The sequence below is a fragment of the Sander lucioperca genome, chromosome 17 (assembly GCF_008315115.2).
Source record: "Sander lucioperca isolate FBNREF2018 chromosome 17, SLUC_FBN_1.2, whole genome shotgun sequence".
NCBI classification, from domain to species: domain Eukaryota; kingdom Metazoa; phylum Chordata; class Actinopteri; order Perciformes; family Percidae; genus Sander; species Sander lucioperca.
In genome coordinates this window covers 7166661-7191493 of record NC_050189.1, presented here as the reverse complement: position 1 = coordinate 7191493, position 24833 = coordinate 7166661, and the positions used below count along the sequence as shown (strand labels likewise).

At 36.6% G+C, this 24833-nt stretch overlaps 1 protein-coding gene across 2 annotated transcripts; it reads left to right on the top strand.

Annotated features, from left to right (window-relative positions):
- The first annotated feature begins 1435 nt into the window (after window positions 1-1435).
- Window positions 1436-24330, top strand: LOC116053270 (cerebellin-1-like). Of its 2 annotated transcripts, none has more exons than XM_031304303.2 (3): window positions 1436-1752; window positions 23269-23400; window positions 24078-24330. In XM_031304303.2, the coding sequence occupies exons 1-3, from the start codon at window positions 1515-1517 to the stop codon at window positions 24257-24259; spliced, it is 552 nt and encodes a 183-aa protein (XP_031160163.1). In that variant the 5' UTR covers window positions 1436-1514; the 3' UTR covers window positions 24260-24330. The 2 variants fall into 2 exon arrangements, with proteins under 2 accessions (XP_031160163.1, XP_031160162.1); XM_031304302.2 differs by lacking the exons at window positions 23269-23400; window positions 24078-24330 and adding exons at window positions 1888-2019; window positions 3770-4611 and having other exon boundaries at window positions 1440-1752.
- Window positions 24331-24833: the final 503 nt, after the last annotated feature.

Here is a 24833-nt window from a genome sequence, read left to right as displayed (position 1 = left end):
GTGTAATATGATATGCAAGACATGTCAGTTATTTCCACTTGAAGGAAAGCTACAGCTTTAAAATGTGTCTCAGAGTCTAAGGTTTGAGCATTTCACCTGGTGTAAAAGAAAAACTTAAATTGGAAACAAGCGGGCGCCCATATATAGAGGTTTACTCCTCGACGCAGCGGCCGCTGGTTCGACTCCGACCTGCGGCCATTTGCTGCATGGCATTCCCCTTATCTCTCCCCTTTCAAGTCTAAGCTGTCCAATCCAAATAAAGGCCTAAAATGCCCAAAAAATAATCTCAAAAAAGAAAGAAAATTGGAAACAAGCAAATGTAGAATAAATATGATGCTGACAGAAGGTGTGGACTCAGATCACAGATGGTCCAGAGAAAATTTGAAAAAAAAAAAAGAAGACTATTATAAAGACTACTATAAAATGTGTCCAACACCTTTTTGTTCCCCCACAGGTATCTTTACGGCATGCAGGTCGTTTATTACTGTATATTCCATCATTCTGGAGGTCACGGTAGGACTAAGTTGTTTCTCTACAAGCACAACCGGTGCTTGGTCTTACCTGAGGAGCATACAGCAGTCCATTAAGTCACCACTTTGTTGGGATAAGGAAACTATACTGATACATCTACATCTTTAAAAATCCAAACAGTCAGTTAACAGAGAAGGATGTTTGTCTTCTGAAAATAAGTCTGCACCGTTAAATGTACTACTTTGTGTCACAAAGATGAAAGCTTTATTGTGCAAATGGACTTTATTCAGATATCTCTACACTTATCTCTGTTGGAATGTAACCAAAATCTGACAAAAGCAAAGAGCAAGGGCAAAACCCTCATAGAAATATATAATTCATGATTGATATTATGAAGCTTGTTGTTTTATTGTGCGATGACTGGAAAATGGAATAAACAATTACATTCATTAATTTAATTTTTATGAATGTTTAAATGAATGTGTGTATTTTGTGAAACTGTTTAATAAATAAAGCTGCATGCTATGGATGATATCAGTAATCTCTGCACTGTTTATATCCCGATGTAAGATAAGTAACCCACACAGAGATAACATTGTGATAAAGGCCTCTTCAAACCAGACGTGAGAATTAAATAGTGGTTTGTGGTGACCCACAATGTGGAGACATTCACTAGAGACTGCGGCTCCTTTAAGTAGGGAGCTCACTGGGAAGAGAGGGGTTTTCTATATTCTATAATAATTTGAATATCTTTAATTCAAATGATTTCCTCTAACTAACTTAATTTCTCAGTTGATTTGCTACAATACCAACTAAAACACATAAATCTTTGTGAAGTTACTAAAAGATCAATAAAAAAGCTGAGCAATGTGTCTGTTTACTCTAGGATATCAAAGGTTAACTGATTGCCAGTAAATGTTGGTAATACTATTTTCTCATTGCATAATAAGCCTTGTTTTTCAAGGGGATGTTAGAAATTAGCAGGTCATCTTTAAACAATATAAAAGCAGCCAGAGAGATCATATCAGTCAGAGTTTAGGCGAATGAGCGAAGTTGAATCAACTTGGAAGATGAAATTTACCATTTTACTGTTTGTTTCTCTGTTCTGTGGCCTGATTTTGGCCCAAGAGGATGGTCCTGAAATAGAAAAAACTAGTGGAACACAGTCATGTGACATGTGTGATCTCCTGAAAGAGTTTGGTGCCCTGAGAGAAAAAGTGGGAGTTATGGAAACCAGACTGAAGGACAGTGAAAACCAGATTCTTGAACTGAAGAAAAAAGGTAAAGTAAAACGTTTGCTCTGATTCATGAAATACATCAGTGGATATTTTTTATGTGTGATGGAATAAATTAAATCAAAAAAGTATGGAAATACATTTACAAAATGACGTGATTACAATGTTTTGTTTGACACAGAAACAACTAAGGTAGCATTCAGTGCAGCAATAGGTGGGAGTGGAAGACAAATTGGACCCTTCAACACAGACACAACTTTAATCTACAAAACGGTGATAACAAACATTGGCAATGCCTACAATGAACATACTGGTAAGTACTGATTTTGACTATATATATATATATATATATATATATATATATATATATTTTTTTTTTTTTTTTTTTTTTTTTTTTTACAAATGAATGAGTAGACTTTTGAGCCATGATGCAGATGTGCCAAATTGTAAAAAAAAAAAAAAAAAAAAAAAAAAAAAAATAGTTTTGGGGTTAAAAACTTTTTTTTTAAATATATTGTCTTACTTCATAAACCCAACACTATACAAACTTAGTTAATTTAAAAAAGTTAACGTTTGGTTATATGGACACAAACTCCACAGTCTCCTGGGTCACATACCCATTTAAGAAATGATCACTATCAGTATTGGTACCGGAATCTATGAAATTGTAACAAACAGTATCGGCATTGTATCGAATTGAGAAAGTTTGGTATCGCCCATCCCTAATCACTACTAAAGAAATAATTTGTTCACATAAATACTGTTAATTTTCCTTTATATCAGTATGACTTTAAGAACAACATATTAAATACATTTGTTCCAACAAATCATACAGGAAAGCAGTACACATAAAACATTGTAATTTTCCAATGTATTATATCGCGTGGAATTTTTCACTCAGGAAACAGAGTTACTAGAATCCAATCTGTGTATGTGCCACTGAACACTTTTTCACTGCCTAGACCCCATCAGTCTCCACCCGGGTCTCGGTCATGATACAACAATAAACGTAGATAAACATGAACACTAAATCAACCATACAAAACTAGAACCCAGATAACATTAACAGAACAATATTAAAACACACTTTAACTATGACAGAAACCGTTCAGAACATGAGCCTTTGCATCGCTTCAGCGCAGAAGAGTTCAAAGGACCCTGCCCCCCATAGTAATGAATATGGTTTTGAACAAAACATGATAGAATAAGTAGTGACCACGAAAAAGTTGAATTACAGCTAAATCTGGGTTTACAGTGTACGGCCGTTTCCTGTGTTAGGACAGTCCGGTAAAATATGTTTATCAAGGAGTATCACTGACAGTAAAAACGTCAACAAATCAAGACAGAAAATAAGGCAGTCTTGATTTTTAACAATGTCCGCTGTAGTTTGAATACACATATTTAAGCCATGCTAGCAGCAACAACTATGAGATGAATTTTTATCATGATATGACAATTAATAGTTTCCAGATGGTAAATCATACCGACTTTGGTGGACACCTGATTTTTCTTCTAGCCCCACCATGAGGTTGACATTTGTGGTTCAAAGAGAAAAATATCTGTCCATCATTTGACACAATTTTCATTCAGTCCAATTATTTGGTTTATGATCAAATGCCTGTAAAACTAATGACATTCCCATCAGCCTTAGCTGTTCTTTGGATTTAGTGCTAATTAACAAATGCTAGCACGCCAACACCCTATTTTCATGCTTTTTTTTTGCACCTTGGCAGTAGAAAGTAAAAAATGAATAAATCCCAGTGTGAATTCATTTATTTTTTATTGTGACTTGTAAACTGGTCAGCTGAGTATCACTGCTCTAGACTCCCACTTGTTTGAAATACAATAAACTGAAATGTGTCTGTTGGAAAGTTGTGTTGATGCTATGATAGAAGGAGGTCCAGCGGCCTAAAGTATGAATATGAATTTAATTGCTATAGTATGTTGCAATAAATAGAGATAGCACTTTAAATGTAATCCATCCAAACACTCTCCAAGAAAGATTCAAGGACTTCTTCAAAGCTGTGTCAGAACGTTGTTGGAATAAAACTTTGTTTCCACAGGTATCTTCATTGCGCCCGTTACAGGCATATACTACTTCACCTTTCATTATCATGCCGGAGGATCACACCCAGTGAGTCTAGCCCTCATCAAGAACAGCCAGCGTGTTGTGACAGCCTATGACCACCAGACACTGAATGACGGGGCTGATAACGGAAGCAACGCAGTGTTCGTGCAGCTGCAGGAAGGGGACCAGGTGTTTATACGCTTAGATGCAAATACAAATGTGTGGGCAAACAATGAAATCACTACCTTCAACGGTTTTTTGGTCAATCAGGATTGAGAAACAGTGAATATGATTCATTTGTCATTATGATCACAATTTTAAATGGCTTAACAGATCTGAAATCATAGATTCATTTATTTCATTTTGTATCTGTCTGAAATGATCTGAGTATTTAAAATGCTGTATGTTCATTTTAACTCATTCCAATTATCACAAGTAAACTACGTGCTATACTGCAGATCAAAAAATGCACTTATTGTACATTTTGTATGTTGTGAATTTTTCACACACTTTTTAAACTCTCGTCTTTCTATCGTCCTTGTGTAGACTGTTAATCCTTTCAGCTTTCAACTTTTTTTAAATTTAAAACTTAAATGAGAATGCAAAAGTGGTGTGTACTGTAGGTTTGCTATCTTTTTATTAAACCAATCAAATGCCTCAAACCTTTTATTTGAATTCACATAATATAGAATTCTAAAACATGATATCTGGTTAAACAAATGATAGATTTTAGAGGCATTGCAGAACAACTGCATAGAAAGGAAAAAAAAACAAGTGTTAAACAGTTAAAGTGAGAATTGTAATGTAAATAAAAGAACAATGTGTTTCCATCCATGATCCGACCCCTTTTGTGTCTATTGAGGCACTTGTAATCAGAATCTCTGTGTTGTGCCGAGCCAGTGCAGTGAAGCAGTGCAGGAGTTCTACTTCAAGTATCTCTTTGTGGGCAAGGGTTAGGTTCATTTGTTTTGCACGTTTCATACACAAAGGCAATTCATAGCCAATCTGATATCTATACTCTCTCCCTCGAAAGCATGGAGGGTAACAAGGTGAAGCCGATCCCCCATGACATTGGACGAGAGACAAATTACATCCTGGACAGGACGCCAGTCAATCACAGGGCTGACACTTAGATACAGACAACTCTATTTATGGTTTTATGCTGCATGTTATGGATCATAGTCTGTTTATGTGCCTGTCAATAATCTACTGTTGTCAGCTAATAAGGTACTGATATCTAAAACAACTCCAGGGCTCAAAAACAAGTCATGAAATGATAAAAGGGTTCAATGATTTCTGCTACTGTTTCCTAGAAGCTAGAGTTCCTGTAAATGTACCACACCTCCAACCTCTCAGATTTAATGGGGAAACACTGACTAAGAGATTTGGATATTAGTTTATTTTGTTGATATAGTCGGAGTTGGCTGTTGCTTCATGCTATTACAGCCAAGTCAGCTCAGATATCTTGCTCCAGAAATAATTTACAAGCTGAAAATAAAGTGATTAGAAACATATTGACACGTGTAGAATGTCTACTAGGATTAGTTCACAGGAGCTTGAGCATCACCATGGTACATTATGTAGGAAGGAAACTGATTACATTCAAGCCATTTATTGTCACTATATGCACACATCTAGAGCAATAGGAGATGATAAAGCTTGACGATTATGTTTCGTTTTAATCATGCACAACCATAGGTTTTTCTCAGAATCACAGGGGACAGAGGGCCCTCACATGATGCTTCATGTTGCTGACAGCCAGAACAAAGAAAACTGGTGGGATTTATAGAGTAGACCTGATTAGGAGGGAGTGAAGTCAGGTGAGAATGGATCATGATTAGGAGTGAGTGAAGTCAGGTGAGAGTGGGTGGATCTTTGCCGTGGAAGTGGGCAGACGGTTACTGAGTAGTATGGCTCTATTCTACAACACTTACACTTACAGTATATATTGCATTTGTTTATCATTTTTCATTTGTTTATTATCATGAGGTTTCTTTTACATCCTGGGACATTTGGTATGAATTTAAATGGCCAGGGGAATAACTTTGTATCATTGTGGTGATCTTTTGTTCTACTCTTTTTAAATTCTATTTATGTGTTTTTCTATGTTGCCTTGTGTTTCCCTGTTTCTTATATAAAGCACTTTGAATTGCCAGGTTTTTGAAAGGTGCTATAAAAATAAACATGTCTTGTGAGATCAGTGAAAAACAGACACATTTTCAATCTTTGAGCTACACACTCATGATTGATTAAATTGATTTGCAAGGTATTGTATTTATTATTTCCCATTGCTTATCCACTGAGCTTAAGAATAGGATAATTAAGCTGCGTATCAAGTGTTTCCTTGAAGCTAGAGTTCCCGTAAATGTACCACACCTCCCACCTAATAAGTAAGTAAGAGATTTGAAGGTTGCTTTATTTTGTTGATATATTTAGAATTGATTGTTGCATCGTGCTTTTACAGCCTAGACAGCTTAGATATCTTGCTCAAGAAATATTACATTTGTTCAAACTGAAAATTAGAATAATAGCATTTTCTTTTGTTTATAATTTAGATAGTATTTAACACTATAATTAGGAGATTCTGTAACAGGGGACATATGGTATTAATTTAAAGGTAATATGTAACATTTTGGAATTAAAACTCTAAAAATGACTAAACCTATGTTATATATTTTGTTGAGTTGTGTACTTACACTATCCCAAATGTTTCCAACAATTTTCAAACCCAGAAAAATCTCTAATTTTAATTTTGACAAGGGATGTTTCGTTACGTCTCCGTCAGTTACGTCATATAACCTTTGACCCCTCTGGTTCCTCTAACTTCCATCAAAACATGGGCACCCAGATGATACTTTCGAGAGTAATTGTAAATTATACAATGTCACAGAAAGAGTTATACACAGTAACCGTAATACTGCTTTTTTCTGCCACATGGCATCATTTTGGCATTGATGACATGCCACTTTGCAACACAGTAATACAGCAAAGACCTATATTATTTACCTTATTGATTGGTTTCAATATTGATCGATCCAGTTTAACTACTACAAGGTGCTTACGTTACATCTCCGTCAGCCTTAAAATCTTGTGGCGAAAATCTCCTCCCTGCCGAATTTCTCCCCCCCTTTGCATTTAGCTGTCTTTACAGTTGGCTAAATTAACCCGACAAAAGGGGGGTTAGGCACCAAAACGATTAGTTAATATTACAAAAAAGTGAAGGGGAGATAATTCCGGGCAGCTGGGAGATCTTCTGCTGCTGCACAACATCGTCCATCGGACTGTTCGGAGGTCCTCGCCGTCCCGGAGATTTCGCCAGCCATGCCCACCCACACCCGGCTCTCAGCGTCGTTGAGTAACGTTACAACAAACCTCTTTCAACCCCGGTGGCATTGACATGTGAAATATATTGTGATAATGTGGTTTAAGCTGCTGGCTCATGTTAGCTTGCTTGCTCACTAGCTAGCTAACTGGTCAGCTAGTGTGGTGTCTTAAATAGTAATGCTGTGATGCTGTATGAAGAGGAATCCGCCGACACTGTTCTTGATTATAAAAAGGTTTATTACAAGCAAAGATTCAGCATCAATTTTACAAACTCCTGCAGAGAGCTTGGAGAACGACCAACCCAAATTCTTCCAAAAAGTCGTTCTGCCTTTTCTTTGTGTGAACAACGTATATATTCCATGCATACATTAACATAGGATGTAATTTTGTAAGTATATGATTGGATCAGATAACTAGCCAATCCATGCCTGTTATCTGGCACAACTCCAAAAAAGGTATCTTCTGTCTTGGGGGGACCTCTGCTCATGTTAACAATTTCCAGATGTTCTCAGTAAATGTAGAGTAAAGTTCATGCATCCTCCTTATACCAACTCTTAAGTCAAAGTGTATAGAATGTTATAGGTTGTCAATATACCACACTAGCTACCAATACAAATCAAATCAAATCAAATCAAGGAAACATAATTATGTTGGGGAAACTGCAGCTATTATATTAGAATGACATGAATAAACGTTACTAAACGTAACGTGAATAAACTTGAATGGATAAACTCTTCCATGAACAGATGCATTCTAATCGGCGATGGTGTTTAACAATGAAAACTACAACTCCCATAATTCCACGTAACTTCACTTGTTTTGATTAAGAGATCCCTAGTGGCAGAAAGTTACATATTGTACGTTTAAATGGTCAGCAGAATATTTGTGGGATTTTGGTCATATTTTATCATACTCTTTTTAAATTCTATTTATATGTCTTTTCTGTTTCTTTGTGTTGTCAATGTTATCATCATGTATTAATTTATCTTTTTATGCTACAATAATTTTCCCATGGAGATAATAAAGTTTAATTTTGATCCTAAATTGGAATTTTATTTTGTTCTGCAAGACAAGGAAAATAATTATTGTGTCAAAATAGTTGTAGCACATCAAGACTCAATAATGTTTGGCCCAAATTTGAGCAAGACGTGAGATAAAAAATGTCTCAATCTGATTCTCAGTTCATGGCCAAAACAAGTTTAGAGCTGTGCCTGAAAGGCCTACACTCTTTCCTGAACTATCAGGAAGAACGTTATGATCAACAGTGTTGACGTGTTTAGTACTTTATTTAGTTATTGAATGATAGAAACAATCAATAGAAGGTGAGACATTGAAGGTCTCCATTTTAATTAACGGACAGTGGACTTCAAAAAAGATAGGGGTCAACAATAAAAACAAATGCACAGATTTATTCTTCTATCACTTACAAAATGTGATATATTGTATAAATATATCACAAAGAAAGGATTGATGAGGACTGGAACACAAATGTTTTGTGGCTGAATGACAAATTAGCGTGGTACCTTCAACATCGGTACCTGCACTTTTCTAAAGAAAAAGGTGATTACAGCTATACCTACTGTTCAATCAATTGATAAATTGCTGGTGTCAGCTATTATGGGAATGATATTAAATGTAGTTCCAGGGCAATATGGATTAATAATCTCAATAACAAGTCATAAAATGAGGCAAGGTTCATTGATTTTTGCAACTGTTTCCTTGAAGCTAGAGTTCCCTAAAATGTACCACACCTGCAACCTCTCAGATTTTTGTCAGGAAAACAGCGACAAGTAAGAGATTTGGATACACTAAAGATTGATAAAATTGATTTGCCAGTTAATATATTATTATTATTTCCTCATTGCTCCTCCACCGATCTTAACAACAATAATGATAACGATACCGATAATAAAGCCACGCATCAAATGGGATGTTAAAAATGAACAGGTCAAATGTTTGATGAAATGAAATGTTTATGCTTTATGGCTGAATGATAAAGATGAGCTTTTTCAGCTACTATGATAATTATATCAAATGTAGGTCCATGGGAATAATGATTAATAATCTCAATAACAAGTCATAAAACGAGGCAAGGTTAATTCATTTTTAGTTACTGTTTCCTTGAAGCTAAAGTTCCCTAAAATGTACCACACCTCCAACCTCTCAGATTTATGTCAGAAAAAAACAGCCACTAAGTAAAATATTTGGATATTAGTTTATTTTGTTGATATAATCAGAATTGATTGGTTCATCAGGCTTTTACAGCCAAGACAGCTCACATGAATGAATGCATTTTCTTTTACAATGTACAAGCTGAAAATAAAATGATTAGAAACATATACGAGTAGAATTTATTTCCAGTGTCTGAATAAATCTGAGTGCCACTGACCAAGCGGGAGTGAGAGAGAGCTTGTTTCCGATATGAAGACGAGACTCGAACATCTCACATTTACCAACAAAAAGTACAGCGAAAGACCGTGCAAAACATTTCAGACCGTCCTGCCAAACTGTATACATTTTAACATAAATGTACGCTGTAACGTTTTTTCACTGTAAAGTCAGCGGCTGCTGTTTCAATCCTGTCGGCTCTCTGCAGCGGGCGGGGCCAGGGCTGCTGCTCATACAGTTCCCCCCGCTACTGACGCACACACACACACACACACACACACACACACACACACGGTGGATGCAGGAAAACCGGAGATGAGACGACACGACCTAAACTGAGGACAGCTATGCTCGTTATTGTAAGTGCAATGATAAGTTAAAGTTCAATAAGTACTTTATCACACCAAATGTGTGTCCCAGGCCAGGTTAGGAATTTAACAATGTAAAGATCAACAAGCCACTGACACATATGTTCATATTTGATTCATTCAGTACATTATAATTTTTTGTCTTAAATCCACCAGCCATTTTCATATTATACCAACATTTGCAGGTAAAGTTACTAGGAAAACTCAGCCCAGAGTAGTTTTATTCTCCACGAAACAAGTTTCCTTTTTACTTTTAAAGAACTATACAACAAAATCACAACCTTTTTGCAACTTTCACTGTCTCCTGCAACTTAATTGCAACAAACATACAAAAGACATCGCAACTTTAATCGCAATTTTTTACAAAAGCTCCCGCAAAATCAGGCATTTTGGGCCGCAACAATCTAAAAAAAAAGGCCGCGAAATCCTGGAGGGACTGATGTATAGGTCATGTGAGGTTTTTCCCCCATTCAGGCCAGACCTGTTACATCTGAAGGGAAAACAAAGGCTATCAAAATAAAATAAAGAGCTGAAGACTACTGATGATTGTGACTTGACTTCTCATATAAAAAGAAATGTGACCACCACCCTGTTGTTGTTTCCACAGGTATCTTCACTGCACCTGTTGCAGGTGTTTATTACTTTACGTACTTCTATCATGCTGGAGGAGAAAGAGAGGCAAAGCTGTTTCTCTACAAGAACGATCAACACATGCTCACAACAAATGATCACCAGACAATACATGACGGAGCTGATAACGGAGGAAACACAGCGTTCCTGCAGCTGCAGCGAATGAAATGCAAACTCACATGTTTGGGGATCCAACTACCATACAACCTTCAGTGGTTTTCTGGTCACTCAAATCTGAAAATGCATTTATATTTATTCATTCATTCTTGCTTGAAGATGGGTGTAAAAATCTGGGATCACTTCATAAATACTTCTTTTACCATTATATTATAAAAGGTTGTTACTCATGAAATAAAGTCTGAAAATAAGATTGTTTTTTTAATCATTGCTTCATTTAATGTATGCTGAATGTATGCTGAGTGTATAATTGATTTGAAAAACAATGAATGATGAAAAGATGAGATTACTGTTCCCAACACATTGCTCAGTTGTAGAATTTTACAGAGAGAGAAAGAGACAAAAGATTGATGCAAACATTCAGAACATGCCCCTCACAATGAAACTATGTTTCCTCTGCTCTTGTGTTAATTTAGATAGCTGTATGCACTGCTTATGTCTCTTTGATTGTATGGACTGTGTCAATGTTATCAACATGTTCAATTGTTTTATGTCTTTATGCTACAATAATTTTCCAGTTGAGATAATTAAGTGGAATTTTGGCCCTGATTGGAGTTGTTTGTCTTCTGCAAGACAATGGAAATAAATACTGTGCAACAAAAGAAGGCCTCAAGTAGTAACACATCAATACTCAATAGTGGTTGACCCAGATTTGTGCAAAACTTGATATAAAAATGTCTCAATCAGACACTCACTTTATCGCCAAAACAACTTTACAACTGTTCCTAAAAGGCCTGTACTCTTTCCTGAACTATCAAGAAGAACGTTTTCAACAGTGTTCCTGAATTAATTATTGAATGATAGAAATAATCCCTAGAAGGTGAGTCATTGAAGGACTTTATCAGGGGAAAAAAAGAGGAAGGTTTTAGACTGGCCAAGTCAATCACCTGACCTTAACCCAACAGAGCATGCATTTCACCTCCTGAAGAGGAGACTGAAGGGAGAAACCCCCGAAACAAACTAGAACTGAAAGAAGAAGCCTGGAATAGCATCACAAATGAAGAATGCAACAGTGTGGTGATGTCGATGGGTCGCAGGCTTGAGGCAGTTATTGCAAGCAAGGGTTATGCCACCAAATATTAAATGTTAATTACTTAAGATTATTTGTTCCTTTGCTTTTGCTCACCTAAAAATGCTGTGGTCTAATCAAACGGTGATATGTCCTAAGTTGTTTAACACATCTAAATGTAAATGCCAGCAAATAAAAACTGAAATTCTGAACTCTTGTCTCATATTTATCTTTTGATGAACAAAAACAAAGGAATTCACCTTGCAGTTCCAATACTTTTGGAGGTGACTGTAGTTCCAGGGCAATATTGATTAATAATGTCAATAACAAGTCATAAAATAAGGCAAGGTTCATTGACTGTTTCCTTGAAGCTAGAGTTTCCTAAAATTGACCATACCTTCATCCTTTTAGATTAATGTCAGGAAAACAGACACAAGTAAGAGATTTGGATACACTAATGATTGATCGAACTGATTTGCCAGTTAATATATTATTATTATTATTTCCTTATTGCTCCTCCACCGATCTCAACAATAAGGTAATAAAGCCACACATCAAGTGGGATGTTAAAAATGAACAGGTCATCACCAAACAACATGAAAGCAGCCAAAGGAATCACATCATTTAGAGTTCAGAGCGCAGTGAATCAATTTGAAAGATGAATTTCGGCATTTTGTTGTTTGTGTCGCTGTTCAGCAGCTTGATTTTAGCCCAGGATGTTAGTAATGAAGCAGAAAAACCCAGTGAAACACAGACATGTTGTCCTGACGTGTGATATTCTGACAGAGATTGTGCCATGAGAGAAAAGCTGGCAATTATAGAGACCAGGCAGGAGGAAAGTAAAACGAGGCTAAAGTACAGTGAAACCAGGCAGAAGGACAGTGAAACCAGGCAGAAGGACAGTGAAACCAGGCTGCAGAAATGTGAAACCAGCCTGAATGACTGAAAGATTCTGGAACTGAGGACCAAAGGTAAAGTGACATTTAAAGTTTCTGTTGAAGATTTCATACAGCATTTGGTGAACAGAAATAAGTCCTCTAAACTACAGATGGAAGTAGAACATGTCTTCTTAGTCATGATTCACATGGTTGCTATAAGTCTCTAGTCAGTATTAAATAGAAACAGCTGACGCTCTTCTTTACGAGAAGACACTGGAAATACTTTTGTGATCAGAATATTTTTTTTTCCCACAGAAAGGACCAAGGTGATGTTCAGTACAGCAGCAGGATGTATGTATGTATGTATGTCAAAAATCAATTGGACCCTTCAACACAGACACAACTTTAATCTACAAAAGAGTGATGACAAACATCAGTGATGCCTACAGTCCATCCACAGGTAACACACACAGTCAACTGCAGGTTTATGATACTTGTGCGTCAGTGTAATTGAGACTCTGAAGTGTGTATCTGTGAATACAGAGATTGAGTAAATAAAGGAAGCTGTAAATAAATCATGTTGAAAGCTTTCAGGGGCCATCAGGGAATTTATTCACAATTACTTCACACACAAATATATACACACATATATAAACTGAAACACTCTTATATACACTACTGAAATGGTCTCAGATACACCACTGAAACATCCTTATATACGTACACTACTGTAACACTCTCATATACACAACTGAAATGCTGTCATATACACTATTAAAAGTGAAATCCTGTCGTTTCAGTAGTGTATGTGAGAATGTTTTAGTAGTGTATATGAGAGCGTTTCAATAGTGTGTGAGAACATTTCAATTTTATGTGTGTGAGGTATTTGTGAATAATGTCCCTGATGGACTCTCATATGATGTTATTTTGTGTTTTTGTTGAGACAAATTAATTATTGCAGCAGATAAACAAATAGAGTATATACAGTTTGAAAAAGTTGTTTTTGGTGTGTGCACCAAATAAAGATTCTCATTTTATAGAGGTCAGTAAAATTATTCACAGAGTCAAGGAATAACTGATAAACAAGATTTTATTTTAATAAAAAAAAAAATAAAGAAAAGAAAGGGGACTGACAGACCAATCAAACTTAACAAAAGGGAGAGAAACCAGCCATGGCCAATCACATTATGGGCCGTTGGACCAGGGCTCTCCCCAAATCAGAAACTAGACAAAAACAAAGCCACGAAAAAGTTTAGTTAGTTTATTTGGTTGGAAGGCAATACAATAAAATAAAATAAAGTGCTGAAGACTAATGATGATTGTGATTTGACTTCTCAACCCTGTTGTTTAGGTATCTTCATTGCACCTGTTGCAGGTGTTTATTATTTTACTATCTTCTATCATGCTGGAGGAGGAAAAGAGGGAAGGCTGTTTCTGTACGATGAGAACAATGACATGGTGGTCATGACCCATGATCACATCTCACACTCTGACACCGCTGATAACGGAGGAAACGCAGCGTTCCTGCAGCTGCAACCAAAAACCAAAAAATCTGGGATCACTTCAATAATGGATCAGAAGGTTGTTGCTCATAAAATAAAGATTCTAAAAATGAGATTGTTTTTTAATCATTGCTTCATTTAATTTATGCTAAATGTATGCTGAATGTTTAATTTATTTGAAAAACATTGAATAAAAAGAAGATATTACTGTTCCCAACACATCGTTCGGTTGTAAAATTTTACAGAGAGAGAAACAGACAAAAGATTAATGCAAACATTCAGAACATGCCACTCACAAAGAAACTATGTTTCCTCTGCTCTCGTGGTAATTAAGATCTCCATTTTGATGAATGGAAGATGGACTTTAAAAAACATCGGGGTCAACAATGAAAATAAATCCACGGCTTTTATTCTTCTAACACTGACAAAATGTAATATATCGTATTCTATAAATATATCAAAAAGAAAGGGTTGATGAGGACGGGAACACTGGAATGTTTATGCTTTTATGGCTGAATGATAAAGATGAGCTTTTTACCTTCAACACTGACACCTGCACTTTTCTAAAGAAAAAGGTGATTACAGCTATACCTCCAATAAATTGATAAGTTACTGGTGTCAGCTATTATGATAATTATATCAAATGTAGTTCCATGGGAATAATGATTAATAATCTCAATAACAAGTCATAAAACGAGGCAAGGTTCATTGATTTCTGCTGCTGCTTCCTTGAAGCTAAAGTTCCCTAAAATGTACCACACCTACAACCTCTCAGATTTATGTTAGAAAAACAGCCACTGACTCAATAAAATATTTGGATATTACTTTATTTTGTTGATATAATCAGAATTGATTGGTTCATCAGGCTTTTACAGCCTAGACGGCTCAAATGAATCAATACATTTTTTTACAATGTACAAGCTGAAAATAAAATGATTAGAAACATATACGAGTAGAATTTATTTCTAGGATTGGTTCACAGGAGCTTGAGCATCACCATGGTACATTATGAAGGAGGGAAACTGACATTTATGTCACCATATGCACACATTTAACGCAATAGGAGATTATTAGGATTTTTTTTATCATGCACAACCATAGGTTTGTCTCTGAGTCAAAGGGACAGAGGGCCCTCACATGATGCTTCATGTTGCTGCCAGCCAGAACAAAGGAAACTGGTGGGACTTATAGAGTAGACGTGATTAGGAGTCAGTGAAGTCAGGTGAGAGTGGGTGGATCCATGTCATGGAAGTGGGCAGACGGTTACTGAGTAGTATGGCTCTATTCTACATCACGTATACGTACAGTATATATTTCATTTATTTATCATTTGTTGATTCATGAGCTGCAAGTAGAGTCTTCCCCAATTATTTAACACTAAATAAAAACCAGGAGGTTTCTGTGACATCCTGGAACATTTGGGATGAATTTGGAGAACAATAAAAGCAGTTTGAATTGCCAACTCGTCTTGTAAGATCAGTGAAAAATCAATCTTTGAACATCACATTAATGATTGATACAATTGAGTTGCCAGTAACTATATTATTTCCTCATTGCTCATACACTGAGCTTAACAATACGATAATAAAGTAAATTCAATAAGCATCGAATGGGACGTTAAAAACGAACAGGTCATCAATAAACACAATAAAAGCAGCCAGAGGGATCACATCAGTCAGAGTTTAGGTGACTGAGCGATCTGGGATCAACTTGGAAGATGAATTTCACCATTTATTTTATGCATCAGTATTATTACAAAGATTGAATAGATTAAGGCAGATGTAAATAAATCATGTTGAATGCCATGTAGTTTTTTGTTAAGACAAATGCATTAAAGGAGAAATCCGGCCAATTTTTACCTGAATCTTGATTGCTAGATGTATCCGACTACTGTCGATAGGAAATAAAAACGACCAAAATCGGTGCTAGTAAACTGGAGTTGCTGCAGCTAATGGCCAGAGCTCCCAGTTAGCTAAAATGCCAGTTGTGGGGGCATGTTCTAAAGAGTGCCTTTGTGCCTCTTAACAGACACAAAATGCAATTAAAATTTTGGTGCAACATGAACAGGGCCCTTAAGTGACAACAAGATGCATTTTCAACTCAGACATTGTGAAGAAACCGTTTAAATTCAAAGTTTGTACTGTCACCTACCTCTTTTCCATCGGTCACTTCACCGAAAGCCCAGAAGAGTTGATCATGGAGGTCATGCCTTCATGACGAAAACTTGAAGTTTATTTCCCCCTCAAAAATAGGAGCACTGTAGTGGTTATGACCATATCAGTAATATATAACTACATGGAAACGGTCCAAATGATGCCTGTGGCTTGCACAGTTATAGTGTTACTGAAGGCTAGCTCTAGTCTCGTGCTGCAGATAAACAAGTAAAATGAATACAATTTGAAAAGTTGTCAAGGCTTTGGTGTGTGCACCAGAAATGTTTTCATTTTAAAAAGGTCAGTAAAATAATTCACAAAGACAAGGAATAACTGATAAATGAGGATTTTATTTTAATATGACCCCGTAAAATAAATACTAAAGAAAGCTGGGAATGGGGCCCTCCCCCTAACCTAAACCAACATCAGAAAAAAAAAAAAAAAAAACAAGGCTACGATCGATCAGCACACACAAAAACAATTAGGCTAGTCACATCTCATGCTGCTGCAGCTGAGGCCATAAGGAGGAGGAGGAGAGAGAGAGAGAGAGAGAGAGAGAGAGAGAGAGAGAGAGAGAGAGAGAGAGAGAGAGAGAGAGAGAGAGAGAGATCCTGCTAGATAGGTTTCTCTCCATTCATGCCAGACCTGGTACACCTGAAGGGAAAACAACACAAACACACACTGGCTATCAGAAGAAGATGCACGTTAAGCACAGAAGGTAACACACAATACAAAAATCTATCAAGTACAAAAAAGTTACCCAAAAACATCAAGAAAAACAGACTGCCTTCCTTTCTACTAATCACTCTGTCTAAGAACACATTGAATCTATAACTATGAAGGGAAAAAACAAACTTATTTTTAGGTTGCTGTTTCCACAGGTATCTTCACTGCACCTGTTGCAGGTGTTTATTATTTTACTATCTTCTATCATGCTGGAGGAGCACATAAGGCAAGGCTGTCTCTGTACAAGAACAATGACATGGTGGTCATAACCCATGAACACCCCTCAACCTCTGACATCGCTGATAACGGAGGAAACGCAGCATTCCTGCAGCTGCAGCCAAGAGACCAGGTGTATGTGCGCATGGCTGCAAACTCATATGTTTGGGGAGGCGACTACAGTACCACCTTCATTGGTTTTCTGGTCACTCAAATGTGAAAATCGTATATCTCGTAAATCTATTCATTTCTGTGTGAAGATATATGTAAACATCTGATATTACTACATACATATATCATTGCCATTGTATTTTAAAATATGATGAAACAGAAGGCTTTTGCTGATAAAATAAAGTCTGAAAATGAATCATTGCTTCATTTCATTTATGCTAAATGTATGCTGAATGTTTAATTTATTTGAAAAACATTGAATAAAGAAGATATTACTGTTCCCAACAGATTGTTCGGTTATAGTATTTTACAGAGAGAGAAACAGACAAAAGATTAATGCAAACATTCAGAACATGCCACTCGGAAAGAAATTATGTTTCCTGTGCTCTCGTGGTAATTTAGATCTCCATTTTAATAAATGGAAGGTGGACTTTGAAAACATCGGGGTCAACAATGAAAATAAGTCCAGGGCTTTATTCTTCTAACACTGACAAAATGTGATATATCGTATTATATAATGATATCAAAAAGAAAGGTTTGATGAGGACAGGAACACTGAAATGTTTATGCTTATGAGCTACTGTTAAGAAATCTAAAAGAGACGACGTGATCGTTTGATTTCTGAGGAGGAAGGAGAAAGGCTTGGGTCCAATTGAAAATTAAGCAAAAGGTTTAATAAACAACATGAATGCAAATGACATGACAAAAAGCAAATGTTACACTGCCAGCAGTGGACTGCAAGCATGCTTCCTTGTGGGGTCACAATTTTGCAGTCCTGAAATCACCTCAGTCACACAAATTTATTCCCTAGAAGTTGAGTGTGGTACCTCAAATGAAATCTCTCCCTATTGGTCAGATGTTTTCTCACGATAAGGTCTCACCTCTGAATTGTCAGGTTACTCCATGTCAAGACAAAGGTCATTTATCATGGTAGTGTCAATTCTATTCAACTTTACAGAGATATGCATTTCCTTTGTTCTAATCAAGTCTGGCCCAGCAGGGAGTGGCTCCCCAAAAGGCAGAAGCAACAGTTACCTTTCCTGTGGGGACAATGAGTCTCCTCTAGTATGCAAATTGAACAATACATTTAAACCAAAAGGACATTGTTTTCATAACATTAAGCATGGTTCTAACTTTTTTTTTTAATCAACACTACCTTCAACACCGGTACCTGCCCTTTTCTAAAGAACAAGATGATTACAGCTATACCTCCAATAAATTGATAAGTTACTGGTGTCAGCTACTATGATAATTATATCAAATATATGTCCAGAGCAATATGGATTAATAATCTCAATGACAAGCCATAAAATGAGGAAAGGGTTCATTGATTTCTGCTACTGTTTTCTTGAAGCTAAAGTTCCCTAAAATGTACCATACCTGCAACCTCTCAGATTTATGTCAGAAAAAAACAGCCACTGACTAAGTAAAAGATTTGGATATTAGTTTGGATATTTACTTTACTTTAATAATAATATATTCAGAACTGATTGGTGCATCGTGCTTTTACAGCCAAGACAGCTCAGATATATGCTGAAGAAGCACAAGCTGAAAATAAAGTGCTTAGAAACATATTGACACGTGTAGAATTTATTTCTAGGATTGGTTCCCAGGAGTTTGAGTACATCGGTAAGAATGAAGAATGGAAACTGATGTTTCCATTAAGCCATTTATTGTCACTATATGTACACATTTAGAGCAATAGGAGATGTTGAGGTTTGACTATTATGTTTTTTTTAATTATGCACAACCATAGGTTTTTCTCTGAATCAAAGGGACAGAGGGCCCTCACATGATGCTTCATGTTGCTGCCAGCCAGAACAAAGGAAACGGGCAGCTGCAAACTCACATGTTTGGGGATCCGACTACAGTACAACCTTCAGTGGTTTTCTGGTCACCCAAATGTGAGAATCAATGTATATCTCATAAATCTATTCATTCTTGAAGATGGATGTAAACAAATCTGGGATAACTTCATAAATACTTCTATAGCCATTATATTTTAAAATCTAATGGATCAGAAGATTGTTGCTCATAAAATAAAGAGTCTGAAAAGGGGATTGGTCTTCTTTAATCATTGCTTCATTTAGTTAATTATGCTGTGAAGCTGATTTTTGTTGGCAAGTAGAAGAAAAACTAATATTGCTGCTTTCAACACATTGTTTGGTCGTAAGTTTTTACAGAGACAGAGGGAGAAAGACTAATGCAAACAGGAAGTAACAAGTGTCAGTGGTACAGTTCAGCTCATTCGTTGCTCCTCTAACAGAAGGACCAGATGGTGGTCCAACAGTCCATAAAAGTATAAAGTTAATTCATGTGCATTATATCTAACCCTGGATAATAGAACTCACTGAAGTAACACATGCACACATAAAGTTGTGACAAAAGTGGGATATATACAGTATATGTAATGCAAGCAACTTTACTTCTTCATCTATTTGTATCAATCCCACTATTTATACACTGTTTATATTTAATCACAACACAGGGGAATACGGCCCATGGACACCCAAACACACATGCATTCGCAACCATTAGTGCAGACAGTGTACAGAAGTTTTTAGGCCAACATTATCTCTCTGTTGTATCAGAGATTAAAATCAATGACTGTTATAGCTCATTCATTATATCATCTTTCCTTCTTATTTGTCTGGAAATGGCAGCAGAACTCTAGTGAATTATTTAGATTAAAAACAAAGAAAACACATGAAACACATGACTATTTGCAAAGTAACTGTAAATAAACAGCTGATAAATGTGTCTGTTTACTCTAGAATATCAAAGGTTAACTGATTTCAAGTAAATGTAGTTTTTACTATTTTCTCATTGCATAATAAGCCTTGTTTTTTAAGGGGATGTCAAAAATGATCAGGTCATCTTTAAACAATATAAAAGTGTCCAGAAGGATAACATCAGTCTGAGTTAAGGCCATAGTGATTGAGTTTTCCATGTTGTTGTTTGTAAGCAGTGGTTCTACTTCTATAACTTCTCAAAATAGACAGGAAGGCATTGGTTTACAACCATATCACAAGCCACGACCACATATTTCACGGTATACATTAGACTTTGAACTCTGTAACTGTTGTTGACATTGAGATCATATACCAGCATGGTTATGGAACTGATGCAGAAGTTACCTGAGTAACTATGGAACAGCTGGCGACCGGAGCCGTTACCGATCTGCTTGACAGCTCCCTGATCCCAGCTCTGGATGAAGGTCTGCCTCGGTCTGTTGCAGTTTTTTGCTCTTTATGTACCTTTATAATGAGATCAATGTTTCACTGCAGAGAAAATCAGGAATTTATATAAATTCAATATGAAATGTTGGTCCGTTGACACACTAAAAAGAACATTTCAAAATTGCTGTTAAAGTTGGCATTACTGTAACGGTGTAACTGTCATCTTTCCCATTCAAACTTTGAGTGTCGGTTAACATAGCACTCCTGACACAAATGTGTCGTATGCATTGTTGTTATACTTTCTCTGACAAGGCTGATTGTTCTCATGAACAAGAGCAAGGGTGATCTGGAGAACGATGTTCATCTTGTCTAGAGACAGAGAAGAATGAGTTTTTGTTTTTTAAATGTTGTTCAAACACAATATAAATACACCAGTTATTGGTCATTGGTTAAGTAAGTGCTGTACATGCAGCATCTAAACTTAACCTGGAAAATCCAAAATTAGATCTTGAAACTTCTTACGATTTTCAATTGATAAATGACAGGACAAACGCGACAAAGAAAAAAGATATGGGTGAGGCTATTTGCACCCCTGGTACAATTAGCAGTGTATGCTATTCGTACCCTGGTGCAATTAGAAGTGCTATTCGTACCCTGGTGCAATTAGAAATGAATGCTATTCGTACCCCGCCGGTGCACACAGCAATGTGTTCTATTAATACCCCGTCTGGTACAAATATCAATGTATGCTATTTGCACCCCTGTGCATTTACAGTACCTTGGCATATATTTACACACAGTTATCCATACTAATCATGTACTACACATACACTTGCGTGGGCCGCGATATTTTTTTTTACAGGGTGGTAGGTGAAGATTCATGAATATTCATTAGGGAACTCATCACTGATTGGCTCACCCTGACATTCTTACCCTAACCATAACCAATCCCACTCCTCTTGCCTAAACCTAACCAACCCAACCAGAGCAGGCAACGAGTACTAGCCATTCAGGGATGAGTCCCCTAATGAATATTCATGAGTCTTCCCCTACCACCCTGCAAAAAAATGTTTGCGTTCGCGGGCCCTGACTTGCACAATGGCATGCAAATTATCCAATCCAAAAGAAATAAGATAACCTCACCAGGGAATCAATCTCCAGACTCCCAAACCAAAGCTCAGTGTTCTAACCACTTACCTAGCAGTTCTTACAGAATGTTGTATAACTGTTTACCACTTGGTGTCTTCAAGCCTGGGTTGCTAGATAACCATACTGTATACAAAAAATAGGTACTAACTAACAAACTAACGGTTGTATGCTTTCACTGAAGACAGAAAGCGCAACTGTAGTATCCATTTTCTGCTAGAAAATCAATTGCCGAGGCTAAACTTGGGATCTACATTAACCTCATTGGACCTGCTGCTCCACCCTGACTCATCAGCAGCTCAATCAGGGGAGACAAGTGAATGAAGTAAAGATAAGAGTTTAAAAGATGATATGTGATAATTACGTTTTGGCAGAAAATCTTTTGGCGCTTGATTGAGAGCAACGGGAGATGATGAGGCTTAACGATTATGTTTTTTAATCATGCACAACCATAGGTTTGTCTCTGAATCCCAGGGACAGAGGGCCCTCATGATGCTTCATGTTGCTGCCAGCCAGAATAAGAAAACTGGTGGGACTTATAGAGTAGACCTGATTAGGAGGGAGTGTTATTATTTGTTGATTCATGAACTGCAATACTGTAGAGTCGTCCCCAATTATATAACACTATAAAAACCAGGAGGTTTCAGTGACATTATGGGAAATTTAGGATGAATTTGGAGAACAATAAAAGCAGTTTGAATTGCCAAGTTGTCTGGTAAGATCAGTGAAAAACAGACATTTTCTATCTTTGAACTTCACACAAATGATTGATTGATTAAATTGAGTTGCCAGTAACTATACAATTATTTCCTCGTTGCTCATCCACTCAGCTTAACAATACGATAATAAAGTAATTGAATGGGATGTTAAAAATGAACAGGTCATCAATAAACACAATAAAAGCAGCCAGAGGGATCACATCAGTCAGAGTTTAGGTGACTGAGCGATCTTGGATCAACTTGGAAGATGAATTTCACCATTTTATTGTTTGTGTCCATGTTCTGCAGCTTGATTTTGGCCCAGGATGAAACTACTGATGCTACTGAAACAGAAGAAACTGGTGAAACAAAGTCCTGTTATCCTGACATGTGTGATCTCCTGACAGAGTTTGGTGCTATGAGAGAAAAACTCACATCTGTGGAAACCAGACTGAAGGAGAGTGAAAACCAGATTCTGGAAATTAGAAATAAAGATATAGCAAAATATTATATTGTATTGAAGAATATATTCAATATATTGTGATAAATACACGATTACTTTCAGGGGCGTCAGACTGGGGGGAAAAAGGGGACTGAGTACCCAGGGCCCTCATGTAAGGAGGGCCCAAAAAGATGCTAGAATGAATAGCTGTGGATGTGGGGAGGGGCCCATAGAAAAAGTCTTTCTACAGGGCCCAGAATTTTGTGCTACGCACCTGATTACTTTAATTGAAACAAAACAAGTCCTAAATGACAAAAGATGGAAGTAGTGTGATAAAAATGTGTCTTCTTATAATTGACTTGGTTACTAGCTGTCTCTAGTCAGTATTAGAAAAAACTAATGCTCGTTTGATAAATAAAAAATAAAATAAAATACACAAGACGACACTGGAAATACTTTTGTGATCAGAATGTTTTTTTTCCCACAGAAAGGACCAAGGTGATGTTCAGTGCAGCAGCAGGAGAAGGTGACAAATCCATTGGACCCTTCAACACAGACACAACTTTAATCTACAGAAGAGTGATAACAAACATCGGTGGTGCCTACAGTCCATCCACAGGTAACACTCACAGTCACCTGCAGGTTTAAGCTTGTTCTGCATCAGTATTACATTATATTACGATTGAGTAGATTAAGGAAGATGTAAATAAATCATGTTGAATGCTATGTAGTTTTTTTATTAAGGCAAATTAATTAATGGAAGCAGATAAACAAGTAAAATGAATACAATTTGAAAAGTCGTCAAGGCTTTGGTGTGTGCACCAGAAAGGTTTTCATTTTTATAAAAGGTCAGTAAAATAATTCATAAAGACAAGGAATAGCTGATAAATGAGGATTTTATTTTAATATGACCCCGTAAAAAAAATACTAAAGAAAGCTGGGAATGGGGCCCTCCCCCTAACCTAAACCAACATCAGAAACTAAAAAAAAAAACAAGGCTATGATCGTTTAACTGACGACAGAGAGAGAGAGAGAGAGAGTGATCCTGCTAGATAGGTTTCTCTCCATTCATGCCAGACCTGGTACACCTGAAGGGAAAACAACACAAACACACACTAGCTATCAGAAGAAGCACAGAAGGTAACACACAATACATAAATCTATCAAGTACAAAAAAGTTACCCAAAAACATCAAGAAAAATAGACCTGGCTACTAATCACTCTGTCTAAGAACACATTGAATCAATACATATGAAGGGAAAAAACACACTTATTTTTAGGTTGCTGTTTCCACAGGTATCTTCACTGCACCTGTTGCAGGTGTTTATTATTTTACTATCTTCTATCATGCTGGAGGAGAAAAAGAGGGAAAGCTGTTGCTGTACAAGAACAATGACATGGTGGTTATGACCCATGATCAATGCTCAGACTCTGATGGAGCTGATAACGGAGGAAACGCAGCATTCCTGCAGCTGTAGCCAAGAGACCAGGTGTATGTGCGCATGGCTGCAAACTCACATGTTTGGGGAACCAACCACCATACAACCTTCAGTGGTTTTCTGGTCACTCAAATGTGAGAATCGATGTATATCCCATGAATCTATTCATTTCTGTGTGAAGATGGATGTAAAACATCTGATATCACTACATACATATATCATTGCCATTGTATTTTAAAATATGATGAAACAGAAGGATTTTGCTGATCAAATAAATTCTGAAAATGAGATTGTTTTAAAAAAAATCATTGCTTCATTTCATTTATGCTAAATGTATGCTGAATCTTTAATTTATTTGAAAAACATTGAATAAAAAGAAGATATTACTGTTCTCAACACATTGTTCAGCTGTAGAATTTTACAGAGAAAGAAACAGACAAAAGATTAATGCAAACATTCAGAACATGCCACTTGGAAAGAAATTATGTTTCCTCTGCTTTCATGGTAATTTAGATCTCCATTTTAATAAATGGAAGGTGGACTTTGAAAACATCGGGGTCAACAATGAAAATAAATCCACGGCCTTATTCTTCTAACACTGACAAAATGTGAT

Coding starts and splice junctions, on each gene's coding strand:
- LOC116053270 (XM_031304302.2), top strand. CDS start 1,515: ATGAGCGAAGTTGAATCAACTTGGAAGATGAAATTTACCATTTTACTG. Junction 1,753..1,887: donor TCTTGAACTGAAGAAAAAAG/GTAAAGTAAAAC, acceptor TGTTTGACACAG/AAACAACTAAGGTAGCATTC. Junction 2,020..3,769: donor TGCCTACAATGAACATACTG/GTAAGTACTGAT, acceptor TTGTTTCCACAG/GTATCTTCATTGCGCCCGTT.